This window comes from Cetorhinus maximus, unplaced genomic scaffold, assembly GCF_964194155.1.
Source record: "Cetorhinus maximus unplaced genomic scaffold, sCetMax3.hap1.1 HAP1_SCAFFOLD_535, whole genome shotgun sequence".
Taxonomy (NCBI): Eukaryota; Metazoa; Chordata; class Chondrichthyes; order Lamniformes; family Cetorhinidae; genus Cetorhinus; species Cetorhinus maximus.
The window spans coordinates 9937-27886 of NW_027596477.1; the positions used below are offsets into that span (position 1 = coordinate 9937).

General features: G+C 50.5%; 1 protein-coding gene across 1 annotated transcript; it reads left to right on the plus strand.

The window, feature by feature from the left end:
- The first annotated feature begins 297 nt into the window (after positions 1-297).
- LOC144674003 (14 kDa phosphohistidine phosphatase-like) lies at positions 298-17698 on the plus strand. Its single transcript, XM_078535578.1, has 3 exons — positions 298-505; positions 7281-7405; positions 17417-17698. Exons 1-3 carry the CDS (start codon positions 298-300, stop codon positions 17507-17509), a joined length of 426 nt encoding a protein of 141 aa, XP_078391704.1. The 3' UTR covers positions 17510-17698.
- The last annotated feature ends 252 nt before the right edge of the window (positions 17699-17950 follow it).

Below are 17950 nucleotides of genomic sequence, written 5' to 3' on the forward strand. Positions count from 1 at the left end.
TTGGGTGGGTTTTTTGTGTGTACGAGTGGTTTTTTGCGTACTGGGTGTTTTTCTTTGGGTGCTGGGTGTTTTTTTCTTGGTTGCTGGGTGGTTTTTTTGGGTGCTGGGTACTCGATCCGCTGTTTCCCTCACACTCACCCGGTTTGACTCTCCGCGCTGCCCCTTTTGCGAATGAGAGGAATCGCCTGACTATGAGGGATGATACGCGCATGCCCATTGGAAGAAAAGCCGGTGGGCCGTGACGACGAGGCGCATGCTCAACGTGTGGCGGCTCCGCGCATGCCCAGCCCGCAGCCCATGGCGGTTGTGCGCACGCCCAGCGAACGGCCCGTGGACGTTGTGCGCATGTTCGGCAGCGCAATGGCGGAAGATTTGCAGATAGTGGAAGATGTGCGGATTGACCCGAGCGGGTTGTATAAATATGTTTTAATCCGGGTTTGGCAGGACAATGGGAGCGGCCAAGAGAAGAACATCGTGCGGGGCTGGGCTTCGGCAGAGTATCACGGTAATAGCCGGCGAGGCGGGGGTATTGTCACTGGGCTAATAATCCCAAGACCCGGGTTCCAATCCCGAATTCAGTCAATACATTAAAAGTCAAATGATGACCAGAAAACCATGGTTGTTATGGTTTTGTGCTGGGTGAAGGGAATCTGCCATCCTTACCTGGTCTGGCCCCTACATGTGACTCCAGACCCACAGCAATGTGGTTGATTCTGAGATGGCCCAGCAAGCCACTCAGTTGTATCAAACCGCTCCAAAGTCATAAAAAAGGAATGAAACCAGACATACCACCCAGCATCGACCTAGGCACCGGACACAACAACGGCAATCTCAGCCCTGTCGACCCTGCAAAATCCTCCTTACTAACATTTGGGGGCTTCTGCCAAAATTGGGAGAGCTGTCTCACAGACTAGTCAAGCAACAGCCTGACATAGTCAAAAACAAAAACAGAATTACCTGGAAAAACTCAGCAGGTCTGGCAGCATCAGCGGAGAAGAAAAGAGTTGACGTTTCGAGTCCTCATGACCCTTCAACAGAACTAAGTAAAAATAAGAGAGGGGTGAAATATAAGCTAGTTTAAGGTGGGGGGTGGGGGGAGAGAATTTGGCGGAGGGGGGGGCGTTGGTTGTAGGGACAAGCAAGCAGTGATAGGAGCAGATAATCAAAAGATGTCACAGATAAAGGAACGAAGAGGTGTTGATGGTGGTGATATTATCTAAGCGAATGTGCTAATTAAGAATGGATGGCAGGACACTCAAGGTACAGCTCTAGTGGGGGTGGGGTGGAAAGACTGACAGGGCATTACAGGTATAGATTTAAAAATAATGGAAATAGGTGGGAAAAGAAAAATCTATATAAATTATTGGAACAAACAAAAGGGAGGGGGAAGAAACGGAAAGGGGGTGGGGATGGAGGAGGGAGTTCAAGATCTAAAGTTGTTGAATTCAGTATTCAGTCCGGAAGGCTGTAAAGTGCCTAGTCAGAAGATGAGGTGCTGTTCCTCCAGTTTGCGTCTGGAACAATGCAGCAAGCCAAGGACAGACATGTGGGCAAGAGAGCAGGATGGAGTGTTAAAATGGCAAGCGACAGGGAGGTTTGGGTCTTTCTTGCGGACAGACTGCAGGTGTTCTGCAAAGCGCTCGCCCAGTTTACGTTTGGTCTCTCCAGTGTAGAGGAGACCGCATTGGGAGCAACGAATGCAGTAGACTAAGTTAGGGGAAATGCAAGTGAAATGCTGCTTCACTTGAAAGGAGTGTTTGGGCCCTTGGACGGTGAGGAGAGAGGAAGTGAAGGGGCAGGTGTTGCATCTTCTGAGTGGGCATGGGGAGGTGCCATAGGTGGGGGTTGAGGAGTAGGGGGTGATGGAGGAGTGGACCAGGGTGTCCCGGAGCAAACGATCCCTACGGAATGCCGCCGGGGGGGTGAAGGGAAGATGTGTTTGGTGGTGGCATCATGTTGGAGTTGGCAGAAATGGCGGAGGTTGATCCTTTGACCTGTTGAGTTTTTCCAGGTAATTCTGTTTTTGTTTTGGATTTCCAGCATCCGCAGGAGTTTTTTGTTTTTAAGCCTGACATAGTCATCCTCACGGAATCATACCTTACAGATAATGTCCCAGAGACCGCCATCACCATCCCTGGGTATGTCCTGTCCCACCGGCAGGACATACCCAGCAGAGGTGGCAGCACAATGGTATACAGTCAGGAGGAAGTTGCCCTAGGAGTCCTCAACATCGACTGCAGACCCCATGAAGTCTCATGGCATCAGGTCAAACATGGGCAAGGAAACCTCCTGATTGCCAGGTACTGCCCTCCCTCAGCTGATGAATCAGCACTCTTCCATGTTGAACAGCACTTGGAGGAAGCAAGGACACAGAAAGTACTCTGGTTGGGGGTCTTCAGTGTCCATCACCAAGAGTAGCTCGGTAGCACCACTACTGACCGAGCTGGCCACGTCTTAAAGGGCATAGCTGCTAGACTGGGTCTGCAGCAGGTGGTGAGGGAACCAACCTCATGCTCACTAAAACAAAAATACCTGGAAAAACTCAGCAGGTCTGGCAGCATCTGCGGAGAGGAACACAGTTAACGTTCCGAGTCTGAATGACCCTTCAACAGAACTAAGTAAAAATAGAAGAGAGGTGAAATATAAGCTAGTTTAAGGGGTGTTGGGACAAGTAGAGCTGGATAGAGGGCCACCCTGGTCCACTCCTCCATCACCCCCTACACCTCAACCCCCTCCCACGGCACCTTCCCATGTAACTGCAGAAGGTGCAACACCTGCCCCTTTACTTTCTCCTCACCGTTCAAGGGCCCAAACACTCCTTTCAAGTGAAGCAGTATTTCACTTGCACTTCCCTCAATTTAGTCTACTGCATTCGTCGCTCCCAATGCGGTTTCCCCTACATTGGAGAGACCAAACGCAGACTGGGTGACCGCTTTGCAGAACACCTTCGGTCTGTCTGCAAGCATTACCCAGACCTCCCTGTCACTTGCCATTTCAACACTCCACCCTGCTCTCATGCCCACATGTCTGTCCTTAACTTGCTGCATTGTTCCAGTGAAGCTCAACGCAAACTGGAGGAACAGCACCTCATCTTCCGACTAGGCACTTTACAGCCTTCCGGACTGAATATTGAGTTCAACAATTTTAGATCATGAACTCTCTCCTCCATCCCCACCCCCTTTCCAATCCCCCCCCCACTTTTTCCAATAATTTATGTAGATTTTTCTTTTCCCACCTACTTCCATTATTTTTAAATGTATTTCCATCCATTGTTTTATCTCTACCTTTTAGCCTTTTTTGATTCCTTCACCCCACCCCACCCCCACTAGGGCTATCTGTACCTTGCTTGTCTTGCTTTCTACCCTTAATTAGCACATTCCTCAGATCATATCACCACCTTCAACACTTCTTTGTCCTTTTGTCTGTGGCATCTTTTGGTTATCTCCACCTATCACTGGCCCTCTATCCAGCTCTACTTGTCCCACCCCCCCTTAAACTAGCTTATATTTCACCTCTCTTCTATTTTTACTTAATTCTGTTGAAGGGTCATTCGGACTCTAAACGTTATCGGTGCTCCTCTCCGCAGATGCTGCCAGACCTGCTGAGTTTTTCCAGGTATTTTTGTTTTTGTTTTGTGTTTCCAGCATCCGCAGTTTTTTGCTTTTATCTCATGCTCACTAAACCTGCCTGCCACAGATGTGTCTGTCCATGACAGTATCAGTTGAAGTGACCAGTGCACAGTCCTTGTGGAGAGGAAGTCCTGTCTTCACTTTGAGGATACCCTCCATCTTGTTGTGTGGCACTACCACCGTGCTGAATGGGATGGATTTCAAACATCTAGCAACCAAAGACTGGGCATCCAGGAGGTGCTGTGGGCCGTCAGTAGCAGCAGAATTGTCCTCAACTGCAATTTATAACCTCATGGCCCGGCATATCCCCCACTCTACCATTACCACCAACCCAGGGGATCAACCCTAGCTCAATGAAGAGTGCAGGAGGGCATGCCAGGAGCAGCATCAGGCATACCTAAAAATGAGGTGTCAGCCTGGTGAAGCCACAACACAGGACTACTTGCATACCAAACAGCGTAAGAAGCAAGTGATAGACAGAGCTAAGCGATCCCACAACCAACGGATCAGATTTAAGCTCTGCAGTCCTGCCACATCCAGTCATGAATGGTGGCGGATAATTAAACAACTCACTGAAAGAGGCTCCACAAATATCCCCATCCTCAATGATGGGGGAAGCCCAGCACATCAGCGCAAAAGATAAGGCTGCAGAATTTGCAACAACCTTCAGCCAGAAGTGCCGAGTGGATGATTCGTCTCGGTTCCCTTCAGAGGTCCCCAGCATCACAGATGCCAATCTCAAGCCAATTTGATTCACTCCCCGTGATATCAAGAAACGGCTGAAGGCACTGGATACTGCATAGGTTATGGGCCCTGACAATATTCCGGCAATAGTGCTGAAGACTTGTGCTCCAGAACTTGCTGCACCCCTAGCCAAGCTGTTCCAGTACAGATACAACACTGGCATCTATCTGGCTATGTGGAAAATTGCCCAGGTATGTCCTGTATACAAAAAGCAGGATAATTCCAACCCGGCCAGTTGCTGCCTCATCAGTCTAGTCTCGATTATCAGTAAATGAAGGAAGGGGTCATCAACAGTGCTAACAAGCGGCACTTGCTTAGCCATATCCTGCTCACTGACGCCCAGTTTGGGTTCCACCAGGGTCACTCAGCACCTGACATCATTACAGCCTTGGTTCAAACATGGACAAAAGAGCTGAACCCCAGAGGTGATGTGAGTGACTGTCCTTGACATCAAGGCTGCATTTGACCAAGTGTGACATCAAGGAGCCCTAGCAAAACTGGAGTCAATGGGAATCAGGGGGAAAACTCTCCATTGGCTTGGGGTCATACCTCGCACAAAGGAAGATGGTTGTGGTTATTCCAGGACATCACTGCAGGAGTTCCTCAGGGTAGTGTCCTAGGCCCAACCATCTTCAGTTGCTTCATCAATGACCTTCCTTCCATCATAAGGTCAGAAGTGGGGATGTTCGTTGATGATTGCACAATGTTTAGCACCATTCGTGACTCCTCAGATACTGAAGCAGTCCATGTCCAAATACAGCAAGACTTGGACAATATCCAGGCTTGGGCTGACAAGTGGCAAGTAACATTTGCACCACACAAGTGTCAGGCAATGACCATCTCCAACAAGAGAGTATCTAACCATCGCCCCATGACATTCAATGGCATTACCATCACTGAATCCCCGAGTATCAACATCCTGGGGGTTACCCTTAATGCCATACTCAGTCAGTTCAGTTTCTGATCATTAAAAAAAAGGTATTTACCCTGAGACAAAGGGAAAGGATAATACAGGAACAGAGTCACTGGGGTATGTTTATAACCAGGATCAAAGCCAAAAGGAGAAGGAACAGGAACCAATAAGCACAATACTGCAGAGTATTTTATTTATCCTTTCGCAGCACGTGGGCATCACTGGCTCGGCTGGCATTTATTGCCCATCCCTAATTGCCCTTGAGAAGGTGGCGGTGAGCTGCCTTCTTAAACCGCTGCAGTCCATGTGGTGTAGGTACACCCACAGTGCTGTTAGGAAGGGCGTTCCAGGATTTTGCCCTGGCGACAGTGAAGGAACAGTGATATATTTCCAAGTCAGGATGGTGAGTGACTTGGAGGGGAATTTCCAGGTGATGGTGTTCCTATGTGTCTGCTGCCCTTGTCCATCTAGATGGTAGTGGTTGTGGGTTTGGAAGATGTTGTCGGAAGAAAATCTGGAATAAAAACAGAAAACAGCTGGAAATACTCTGCAGGTCAGGCAGCATCTGTAGAAAGAAAAACAGTTAATGTTTCAGTTTGATGGCTTTTCATCGGAACTGGGAAAAGTTAGAGATGTAATAGGTTTTCAGCAAGGGGTGGGTGGGACAAGGGCTAAAGGAAGGTCTGTGATCAGGTGGAAGACAGGAGAGATTGAATGACAGAAGAGTTAGTCTGACAGGGCCGATGGGGCAGGGAAAGAAACAGAAGGTGTGCCTGGAGGAGGTGTGCTGACTGAAAGAAGAAATGAGAAAAACCAAAACATGCAAAGTAAAGGAAACAAAATGGAAACAAACTGAGATTACAGTCAGAAATCGTTAAACTCAGAAGGCTGTAAACTGCCTGCTTGAAAGATGAGATGCTGTTCCTCGAGCTTAGGTCTGGGATTAGTTTTTGGAATGAATCTGGGTGGAAGGGGTATGAACAGGAAAGCATTTTACTGATACTAATATAAAAGCAAAATACTGCGGATGCTGGAAATCTGAAACAAAAACAAAAATAGCTGGAAAAACTCAGGTCTGACAGCATCCGTTCTGATTAAAAGTCATACGGACTCGAAACGTTATCTTTATTCCTCTCCGCAGATGCTGTCAGACCTGCTGAGTTTTTCCAGCTATTTTTGTTTTTGTTACTGATATTAATAGTTCAGTTGGATTTAGGGTGGTTACAGGAAAGGATAAAGATAGACCAAAAGTGAAAGAAACCCTGGATGGACCAGAAATTGATAAACAGGAGATATTAGAAAGATTGGGCAAGATGAGATGTATCCAAGGATACGGAGAAAAATAAGGGTGGAAATTGCAGAGGCACTGGCCATAATCCTTAGATACAGGGGGCGGTGCCAGAGGACAAGAGAATTGCAAATGTTACACCCTTGTTCAAAAAAGGTGTAAGGATAAGCCCAGCAACTACAGGTCAGTCAGTCAGTTTAACCTCGGTGGTGAGGAAGCTATTAGAAATGATGACCTGCAACAAAACTAACGGTCACCTGGGTAAATGCAGGTTAATTAAGGAAAGCGAACATGGATTTGTCAAAGGCAAATTGTGTTTAACTTTTTTGATGAGGTGATGGCAAGGGTTGATGAAAGTAATGTGATGTACATGGATGTCCACAGGGCGTTTCTATAGAGCAGTTGGAGTAACTTTGTTGAGGATATTCCTCATGATTGAAGAAAGGTTGCCCAGGGATATATAGCAATTTGATAAATTCTTAAAGCACTTCCTGTAGCCAGGGAGAGGTGAAGTCACAGAGTGACTGATTCTGGGGATTGTACACATACTTCCCATTTACAAATGAAAAATCTATTTCCTATAATTATTTAGGACACGTCACTGAGGTTGAGGGAGCTTTACAGTAACCCATGTTGAGAATGCTTGTAGTGAATTAGTTAATATGGTACCTTCCTGAAATGGTTTTGTGTTTTACTGTAACCACAGCTGACATCTACGATCAGGTGTCTACCTGGATTGAGAAACAGGGTCTGCATTGTGAGTGCCAGGGCGGTGGTCGAATTAACCACAATAGTGCAGAGAAGAAGATCCACGTGTATGGATACTCCATGGTAAGTACAGAGGGGAAATGCACAGTTTATTGCAGAAGAATCTAGGAAAATGCACAGGAAGAGCTGCAGACTCCCCTTGGCTCAGTGATTACAGGCAGAGTTCACAGTTAAACATAATCTCGAGGAGAACAAGCAGTCACACTTTATCCTAGGTTTGTGCTAAATTAGCTAATCTGATTTAATTCCACCCTTTGGATTAGAGAGCAGAAATCAGCCAGACTTCCCACTCTAGTCATCAAGCACTCTCTGATTTGGGGGCGGTGTGTCCCCTGATTAAGGAAGGTGCAGGGGTGTGTAATGGGGGGGTTGCAAGGCCCCCTATGGGAAGGAGAATGCATATGCACACTGATTGGGGATGGAGTGTATGTGTGCACATCTGTTGAGTACAGGATCGGCCTATAAAAGACTTAGCGACCCTCAAGGGAAGAAGAAGAAATTCCTCTTCATCTCCATCTAAAATGGGCAATCCCTTATTTTGAAGCTGCCCATTAGTTCTAGATTTCTCCACGGGGGAAACATCCTCTCAGAATCTTATATGTTTCATTAAGATCACCTCTCATTCTTCTAAACTCCAATGGGCACAGGCCCAACCTGCTCAACCTTTCCTTGTAAGACAACCCTTTCATCCTAGGAATCAGTCTAGTGAATCTTCTCTGAACTGCTTCCAGTGCCAGGGTATCTCTCCTCAAGTAAGGTGATCAAATCTGTACACAGTACTCTAGGTATGATCTCACCAATGCCCTGTACAACAGCTGTAGCAAGACTTCTCTACTTATATACTCCATCCCCCTTGCAATAAAGGACAACATTCCACTTGTCTTCCTAATTACTTGCTGTACCTGCATGCTGACTTTGGTGATTCATGTACAAGGACACCCAGTGCCACAGCGTGCTACAGTCTTTCTCTATTTAAATGATATTCTGCTTTTCTATTCTTCCCTTTGAAGTGGACAACTTCACAATTTCCCACATTATATTTCATCTGCCAGTTTGTGCCCACTAACTTAACCTATCTGTATGCCTTTGCTGACCCTTTGTATCCTCCTCACAACTTGCTTTCCCATCTATCTTTGTATCATCGGCAAATTTGATTACAGTACAGTCGGTCTCTTCATTCAAGACATTAATATAGATTGTAAGTAGTTGAGGCCCCAGCACTGATCCCTGTGGCACTCCACCCGTCACAGTTTTCCAACCTGGAAATCACCTATTTATCTTGAGTCTCTGTTTCCTGTTAGCCAATCCTCTTTCCATGCTAAGGCAGAGGTGGATAGATTCTTGGTAAGCAAGGGGGTGATAGGTTATCAGGGGTAGAGATGCAGATTTGAAGTTACTATCAGATCAGCCATGATTTTATTAAATCGCAGAGCAGGTTCGAGGGGTCAAATGGCCGACTCCTGCTCGTTCGTATGTTCACCCCCAACTTTCTGGATAGTGATTCCTCTTTTCTCTACTTTACACACCGCCCCTCCCCGGCTGAAGTCAGCTAATTCAGCAATTCAGTCCCTCAAGCAGTGTGCAGGGCCAGCCAATGTGTGGGGAAGGCCAGCCAGTGTGCGAGGGGGGTTGGAGGGCAGCAGGCGAGCTGGGAGTTGGCGGCAGCCAGCCAGTGTGTGGGAAGGCAGGGGGGTTTGGGGGCAACCTGTGTGCAATGCGGGGGGCAGCAGCCAGCGTATGGGGTGGGGGGGTGGGTGTGTGTGTGGGCGTGGGCAGTGCAGTCAACATGTGTTAAAGGACGGCTGATTCTGGCAGTGGATGATGTGCTGAGCTTCTGTATGCTACTCACTGTCAGTAATCTGCAGTAAGTTCCAACGAGCCTCTCGTTATGGAAACTTTCTCTTCGAGGAGCTGCTGATTAATGGGAGGTCATATGGACATATGATTTAGGAATAGGCCACTCGGCCCCTCCAGCCGGCTCCACCATTCGGTAAGATCACGGCTAATCTTATTGTAACCTCAACCCCGCATTTCTGCCTACTCCTGATAACCTTTCACCCCCTTGTTAGTCAAGAATCTATCTAGCTCTGCCTTAAAAATATTCAAAGACTCTGCTTTCACCGCCTTTTGAGGAAGCGAGTTCCAAAGACTCTCAACCGTCTGAGAGAAAAAGTTTCTCCTCATCTCTGTCTTAAATTAGCGACCCCTTATTTTTAAACAGTGACCCCCTAATTCTAGACTCTCCCACAAGAGGAAACATCCTCTCCATATCCACCCTGCCAAGCCCCCTCAGGATCTTCTCTGTTTCAATCAAGTCGCCTCTCACTCATCTAAACTCCAGTGGGTACAAGTCTAACCTGTACAGCCTTTCCTCATAATACAACTTGCCCATTCCTGGTATTAGCTTAGTAAACCTTCTCTGAACTGCTTCTAACACATTTACATTTTTGTTTAAATAAGGAGACCAGTACTCCAGGTGTGGTCTCAGCAATGCCCTGTACAACTGAAGCATAACCTCCTTACTGAGTGGCAGGAAGCAGAAGGTGATGGTCGAGGGGTGTTTTTGTGACTGGATGCCTGTGTCCAGTGGGGTTCCACAGGGATCAGTGTTGGGTCCCTTGCTGTTTGTGGCATATATAAACGATTTAGACTTGAATGTAGGAGGGTTGATCAGTAAGCTCGCGGATGACACAAAAATTGGTGGGGTGGTAAATATTGAGGATAGCCTTAGGTTACAGGAGGATATAGACGGGCTGGTCAGATGGGCTGATCAGTGGCAAATGGAATTTAATCCGGTTAAGTGTGAGGTGATGCACTTGGGCAGGACAAATAAGGCACGGGAATACACGATGAATGGTAGGACCCTGGGAAGTACCGAGGATTAGAGGGACCTTGGTGTGCATGTGCACCGGTCCTTTAAGGTAGTGGGACAGGTAGATAAGGTGGTTAAGAAGGCATATGGGATACTTGCCTTTATTAGCCGAGGCATAGAATATAAGAGCAGGGAGGTTATGCTGGAATTGTATAAAACGCTGGTTAGGCCACAGCTAGAGTATTGCGTGCAGCTCTGGAATCCGCATTATAGGAAGGATGTGATTGCACTAGAGAGTGCAGAGGAGATTTACCAGAATGTTTCCTGGGCTGGAGAGTTTTAGTTATGAGGAGAGATTGGATAGACTGGGGTTATTTTCCCTGGAGCAGAGGAGATTGAGGGGGGATATGATTGAAGTGTATAAAATTATGAGGGGCATAGATAGGGTAGACAGGAAGGAACTTTTCCCCTTGGTGGAGGGATCAATAACCAGGGAGCATAGATTTAAGGTAAGGGGCAGGAGGCTTAAAGGGGATATGAGGAAGAACTTTTTCACCCAGAGGGTGGTGGGATTCTGGAACTCACTGCCTGAGGCAGAAACCCTCATAACATTTCAGAAGTATTTGGATGTGCACTTGCGATGCCATGGCATACAAGGCTATAGGCCTAGTGCTGGAAAATGGGATTAGAATAGTTAGGTACTTGTTTGACCGGTGTAGACTCAATGGACCGAAAGGCCTTTTTCTGTGCTGTAGACCTCTATGACTCTACTTTTGTAATCAATTCCCCTCACAATAAATATTAACAATCTAATAGCTCTCCTAATTACCTGCTGTACCTGCATATTAACCTTTTGTAATTCCTGCACTAGGACATCTGGATCCCTCTGAATCTCAGAGCCCTGCAATCTCTCACCATTTAGATAAAAAGCTTTTTTATTCTTCCTGCCTAAATGAACAATTTCACATTATACTCCATTTGTTAGATCTTTGCCCACTCACTTAACTTATCTATGCCTCTTTGTAGCCTCCTTATCTCCTTTTCACAATTTACTTTCCTATCTATCTTTGTGTCGCTGTAAATTTAGCAAATTGTAAAAAGTTGAGGCCCCAGCACTGATCCCTGTGGCACCCCAATAGCCACATCCTGCCAACCAGAAAAAGACCCTTTTATGCCAACTCTGTTTCCCGTTAGCCTGCCAATCTCCTATCCATGCCAATATGTTACCCTCTACCCCATGAGCTTTTATTTTCTGCAATAATCTTTAATGTGGCAGATTATCAAATGCCTTCTGGAAATCTTCATCCACAGCACATGTGACTCCTTCAAAGAACTCCAATAAATTGGTTAAATTTGATTTCCCTTTTGCAAAGCCATGTTGACTTTGTCTGATTGCCTTGAGTTTTTAAGTGCTCTGCTATAACGTCTTTAATAATAGCTTCTAACATTTTCCCTATGGCAGATGTTAGGCTAACTGGCCTGCAGTTTCCTGCTTTCTGTCTCCCTCCCTTTTTTTGAATAAAGGAGTTACATTCGCTATTTTCCAGTCTAATGGAACCTTCCCAGAATCTAGGGAATTTTGGAAAATTAAAACCAGTACATCAACTATCTCATTAGCCACTCCTTTTAAGACCTTAGGGTGAAGTCCATCTGGACCTGGGGATTGGTCAGCCTGCAGTCCCAATAATCTGCTCAATACCACTTTACTGGTGATTGTAATTTTCCCAAGTTCCTCCCTCCCTTCCATTTCCTGATTTACAGCCATTTCTGGGATGTTACTTGTGTCCTCTATAGTGAAGATCAAAGAAAAATACATGTTTAATTCATCTGCCATCTCCTTAATTTCTATATATCAATTCCCCAGACACACACTCTACAGGAAGAACACTCACTTTGTTAACTCTTATTTAAATATCTATAGAAACTAATATCCGTCTTTGCATTTCTAGCTAGTTTTCTCCCACACTCTAATTTTTCTCTCCTTATTAATCTTTTTGTCATTCTTTGCTGTTCTTTATATTCTTTCCAGTCTTCTGACCTGCCACCTGTCTTGCAAAATTATATGCTTTTTCTTGAAGTTTGACACTATCTTTAACTTTTTTAATTAACCACTGATAGTGGGCCCTCCCCTTGGATTTTTTTTCTCATTGTAATGTATCTATTCTTTGTATTCTGAAATATCCCTTTAAATGCCTGCCACTGAACCTCTATTGACTTATCCCTTAACCTCATTTGCCAGCTCACTTTAGCTAACTTTGCTTTCATGCCCTCGTAATTGCCCTTAATTAAGTTTAAAATACTAGTCTTGGACACACTTGTTTCTCCCTCAAACTGAATGTTAAATTCAGTCATATTATGATCGCTGCTAACAAGGGGTGCCTTCACTATGAGGTTATCAATTAATCCCATCTCATTGCTCAATACCAGATCTAGTGTAGCCTGCTCTCTGGTTGGCTCCAGAATGTGCTGTTCTAAGAAACTATCCTGAAAACATTTTAGGAACTCCTCATCTAGGCTACCATTGCCCATCTGACTTTTCCAGTCTATATGTAGATTAAAATCCCCCATGATTATTGCTGTACTTTCTGACAAACTCCCATTATCTCTTTTATACTCTATCCTACTGTGTAGTTACAATTAGGAGGCCTGTACACTACTCCCACAAGTGACTTCTTGCCTTTATCATTCCTCATCTCAACCCAAACTGCTTCAACATCCCGCTTTCCTGAACTTAGGCCATCCCTCTTTAATCATCTTTTCCTAACTTCCTGTCCTTCCTAAGTAACACGTGCCCTTCAATATTCAGGTCCCAATCTATGTCATCCACTAAACATGCCTCTGTAATGGCGATCAGATCGTACTTATTTATTTCTATTTGCAATATGAGTTCATCTGTTTTGTTTTGAATGCTATGTGTGTTTAGAAACAGAGCCTTTAGTTTTGTCCTTTTATTATTTTTGTAGTGTCTAGCCTTATCTGCTGATATACTCTTAGAATTGTACTCTCTGTCCTTTCCAGTCACAGTCTGTTTATCATTTCCCATATTAATACCTGTTTATCTTGCCTTTACTCTTTTACCGCATCTTGCCAAATTTAATAACTTGCCTCCACTATCCAATTTAAAACCCTCTCTACCTCCCTAGTTAGGTGACTTGCGAGCACACCAGCCCCAGCACGGTTCAGGTACAGACCATCCCAATGGTACAGATCCCCTTTTCCCCAATACTAGTGTCCGTGCCTCAGAAAGCAGAACCCACTTCACCCGCACCAGTCTTTGAGCCACACATTTATTTCTCGAATCTTATTTACCCGAAGCCATTTTGCATGTGGCACAGGTAATGGTATGTGGACCCGCCTGCGTGTGTGTGCGGATCCGCCTGCGCCTGCCCGCGGGTGCGGACCCGCCCGCGCCTGCCCGCGGGTGCGGACCCGCCCGCGCCTGCCCGCGGGTGCGGACCCGCCCGCGCCTGCCCGCGGGTGCGGACCCGCCCGCGCCTGCCCGCGGGTGCGGACCCGCCCGCGCCTGCCCGCGGGTGCGGACCCGCCCGCGCCTGCCCGCGGGTGCGGACCCGCCCGCGCCTGCCCGCGGGTGCGGACCCGCCCGCGCCTGCCCGCGGGTGCGGACCCGCCCGCGCCTGCCCGCGGGTGTGTGTGTGTGGACCTGCCTGCGGGTGTGTGCGCGATTTGGGTGCGGGTGGATCTTTCTGGATATGCATGCACGTGGATCTGTCAGGGAGCGCATTGGTCTGTGGGTGCGCATACACTTGTAACTGTTTCTTGGTGCATGTGTGTGTGTCTGGACCCGTCTGTGCGAGCGCGGTTGGGCAACCCATGAAGTCTGTCTCTGCGTGGTTCTGTCTGTGTGCGTGTGGCTGGGTAAACCATGAAGTTTGTGCATTTACGTGTGGACCTGCCTGCGTGTGTGTGTGGACCTGCCTGCGTGTGTGTGTGTGTGTGTGTGTGTGTGTGTGGACCTGCCTGCGGGTGTGTGTGTGTGGACCTGCCTGCGGGTGTGTGTGTGTGGACCTGCCTGCGGGTGTGTGTGTGTGGACCTGCGTGCGGGTGTGTGTGTGTGTGGACCTGCCTGCGGGTGTGTGTATGTGCGTGTGGACCTGCCTGCGGGTGTGTGTATGTGCGTGTGGACCTGCCTGCGGGTGTGTGTGTGTGGACCTGCCTGCGGGTGTGTGTGTGTGGACCTGCCTGCGGGTGTGTGTGTGTGGACCTGCCTGCGGGTGTGTGTGTGTGGACCTGCCTGCGGGTGTGTGTGTGTGTGGACCTGCCTGCGGGTGTGTGTGTGTGGACCTGCCTGCGGGTGTGCGTGTGTGTGTGTGGACCTGCCTGCGGGTGTGCGTGTGTGTGTGTGGACCTGCCTGCGGGTGTGCGTGTGTGTGTGTGGACCTGCCTGCGGGTGTGCGTGTGTGTGTGCGTGGACCTGCCAGCGGGTGTGCGTGTGTGTGCGTGGACCTGCCAGCGGGTGTGCGTGTGTGTGCGTGGACCTGCCAGCGGGTGTGCGTGTGTGTGCGTGGACCTGCCAGCGGGTGTGTGTGCGTGGACCTGCCAGCGGGTGTGTGTGCGTGGACCTGCCAGCGGGTGTGTGTGCGTGGACCTGCCAGCGGGTGTGTGTGCGTGGACCTGCCAGCGGGTGTGTGTGCGTGGACCTGCCAGCGGGTGTGTGTGCGTGGACCTGCCAGCGGGTGTGTGTGCGTGGACCTGCCAGCGGGTGTGTGTGCGTGGACCTGCCAGCGGGTGTGTGTGCGTGGACCTGCCAGCGGGTGTGTGTGCGTGGACCTGCCAGCGGGTGTGTGTGCGTGGACCTGCCAGCGGGTGTGTGTGCGTGGACCTGCCAGCGGGTGTGTGTGCGTGGACCTGCCAGCGGGTGTGTGTGCGTGGACCTGCCAGCGGGTGTGTGTGCGTGGACCTGCCAGCGGGTGTGTGTGCGTGGACCTGCCAGCGGGTGTGTGTGCGTGGACCTGCCAGCGGGTGTGTGTGCGTGGACCTGCCAGCGGGTGTGTGTGCGTGGACCTGCCAGCGGGTGTGTGTGCGTGGACCTGCCAGCGGGTGTGTGTGCGTGGACCTGCCAGCGGGTGTGTGTGCGTGGACCTGCCAGCGGGTGTGTGTGCGTGGACCTGCCAGCGGGTGTGTGTGCGTGGACCTGCCAGCGGGTGTGTGTGCGTGGACCTGCCAGCGGGTGTGTGTGCGTGGACCTGCCAGCGGGTGTGTGTGCGTGGACCTGCCAGCGGGTGTGTGTGCGTGGACCTGCCAGCGGGTGTGTGTGCGTGGGCCTCCAGCGGGTGTGTGTGCGTGGGTCTGCCTGTGTGTGTGTGTGCGTGTGTGGACCTGCCTTTGTGTGTGTGGACCTGCCTGTTGGTGTGTGTCTGTTTGTGTGTGTCTGGACCTGCCTGGGTGTGTGTGCGTGGACCTGCCTGTGGGTGTGTGTGCGTGTGTGGACCTGTCTGTGGGTGTATGTGCGTGTGTGGACCCGCCAGGGGGTGTGTGCGCGTGTGTGGACCCGCCTGGGGGTGTGTGCGCGTGTGTGGACCCGCCTGGGGGTGTGTGCGCGTGTGTGGACCCGCCTGGGGGTGTGTGCGCGTGTGTGGACCCGCCTGGGGGTGTGTGCGCGTGTGTGGACCCGCCTGGGGGTGTGTGCGCGTGTGTGGACCCGCCTGGGGGTGTGTGCGCGTGTGTGGACCCGCCTGGGGGTGTGTGCGCGTGTGTGGACCCGCCTGCGGGTGTGTGCGCGTGTGTGGACCCGCCTGCGGGTGTGTGCGCGTGTGTGGACCCGCCTGGGGGTGTGTGCGCGTGTGTGGACCCGCCTGGGGGTGTGTGCGCGTGTGTGGACCCGCCTGCGGGTGTGTGCGCGTGTGTGGACCCGCCTGCGGGTGTGTGCGCGTGTGTGGACCCGCCTGCGGGTGTGTGCGCGTGTGTGGACCCGCCTGCGGGTGTGCGCGCGTGTGTGGACCCGCCTGCGGGTGTGCGCGCGTGTGTGGACCCGCCTGCGGGTGTGCGCGCGTGTGTGGACCCGCCTGCGGGTGTGCGCGCGTGTGTGGACCCGCCTGCGGGTGTGCGCGCGTGTGTGGACCCGCCTGCGGGTGTGCGCGCGTGTGTGGACCCGCCTGCGGGTGTGCGCGCGTGTGTGGACCCGCCTGCGGGTGTGCGCGCGTGTGTGGACCCGCCTGCGGGTGTGCGCGCGTGTGTGGACCCGCCTGCGGGTGTGCGCGCGTGTGTGGACCCGCCTGCGGGTGTGCGCGCGTGTGTGGACCCGCCTGCGGGTGCGCGCGCGCGTGTGGACCCGCCTGCGGGTGTGCGCGCGCGCGTGTGGACCCGCCTGCGGGTGTGCGCGCGCGCGCGTGGACCCGCCTGCGGGTGTGCGCGCGCGCGCGTGGACCCGCCTGCGGGTGCGCGCGCGCGCGTGGACCCGCCTGCGGGTGCGCGCGCGTGTGTGTGGACCCGCCTGCGGGTGTGTGCGCGTGGTCCCGCCTGGGGGTGTGTGCGCGTGGTCCCGCCTGGGGGTGTGTGTGTGTGTGTGTGTGGACCCGCCTGCGGGTGTGTGTGTGTGTGTGTGGACCTGCCTGCGGGGGTGTGTGTGTGTGTGTGCGCACGTGCGTGGACCCGCCTGCGGGTCTGTGCGTGCGTGGACCCGCCTGCATGTGTGCGTGTGTGGACCCGTCACTGGTTTTGTGGGAGTGGGTGCCTGTCTGTGGGTGTGTGTGCATGTGAACCTGCCTTTGGCAGGTGTTCGCAAGCAGGCGGAATGGGATGGAGGTTGCGTGAGGGATTCATGCAGACGTGGGGTTTTGCAGGGCGAATGGGTTTTGCAGGGGCTGGTGCGTGTGGGCGGTAGGAGTGTACAGTGGGGGGAGTGTGTTCATGGGGAGGGATGTGTGAGCAGGGTGTGTCCACTTACAGGGGCGGTGATGGTGTTGGGGTGTTTGCATGGAGGGGGGTGTGTCCACATGAGGCTGAGTGGGTGGGTGTTTCATGTAGACAGGATCTGTCGAAGTTCATTTCTCCCTAATGGCTGTGTGTGTTTGCACAGTCTGAAGCTCGGTGGAGATTGGCCATGTGACGTGGTCGGTGACTGAATAGCTGCTCAACTGGGCGAGTGGAACCGTGGACAAAGTCGTCACCTTCAGGAGGCAAACGGAGAACATTAAATGGAGAGATAGAACATGTCAATGTTTCTGATGGATTTCTGTTGGGAAGACTGTTGTGGTGCCTGGAGGGTAATGGTTTCTCTGACAATCTCGTTCTTTTGTCGACAGGGCTTTGGCCGGGCAAACCATGAAATAACAACAGCGATCCTGAAATCCAGGTACCCAGACTACAGTGTGACCTGGGCAAATGAGGGTTACTGAGGTGGCCCGGGCCTGACTGCTCTGTCTCCTGGGCCGGTACAGCACAACTGCTCCAGTGTATGAAGGCTTGTGTCAGCAGCTCAGCTCATTTCTCTGCATTCTGAAAGCCCTGGATGGAGATGCACTGATTATGTTTGATTGATATCTGAATTAAATTGTCACTGAACCTTCCTTAACTGTGGAGGAGCAGATTTGCCTCTTGTCTCTCTGGAGTTACAATCCTCATACCACCCCCAACCCCCTTCCCACCCCAAACCACTCACAATACACTTGGTCTAACTGTGGGAGATGGAGTTTGTCGTGTAAAGTGAGCTCATCGATTTTGGACCTAAGAAAAATAGAGCAGAGAATTTATCTAAATGGTGAGAAGGAACTGTAGATGAGCAGAGATTTCCGGGTCCAAGTACAGAAATCACTAAAAACAAGTGAACAGATACAAAA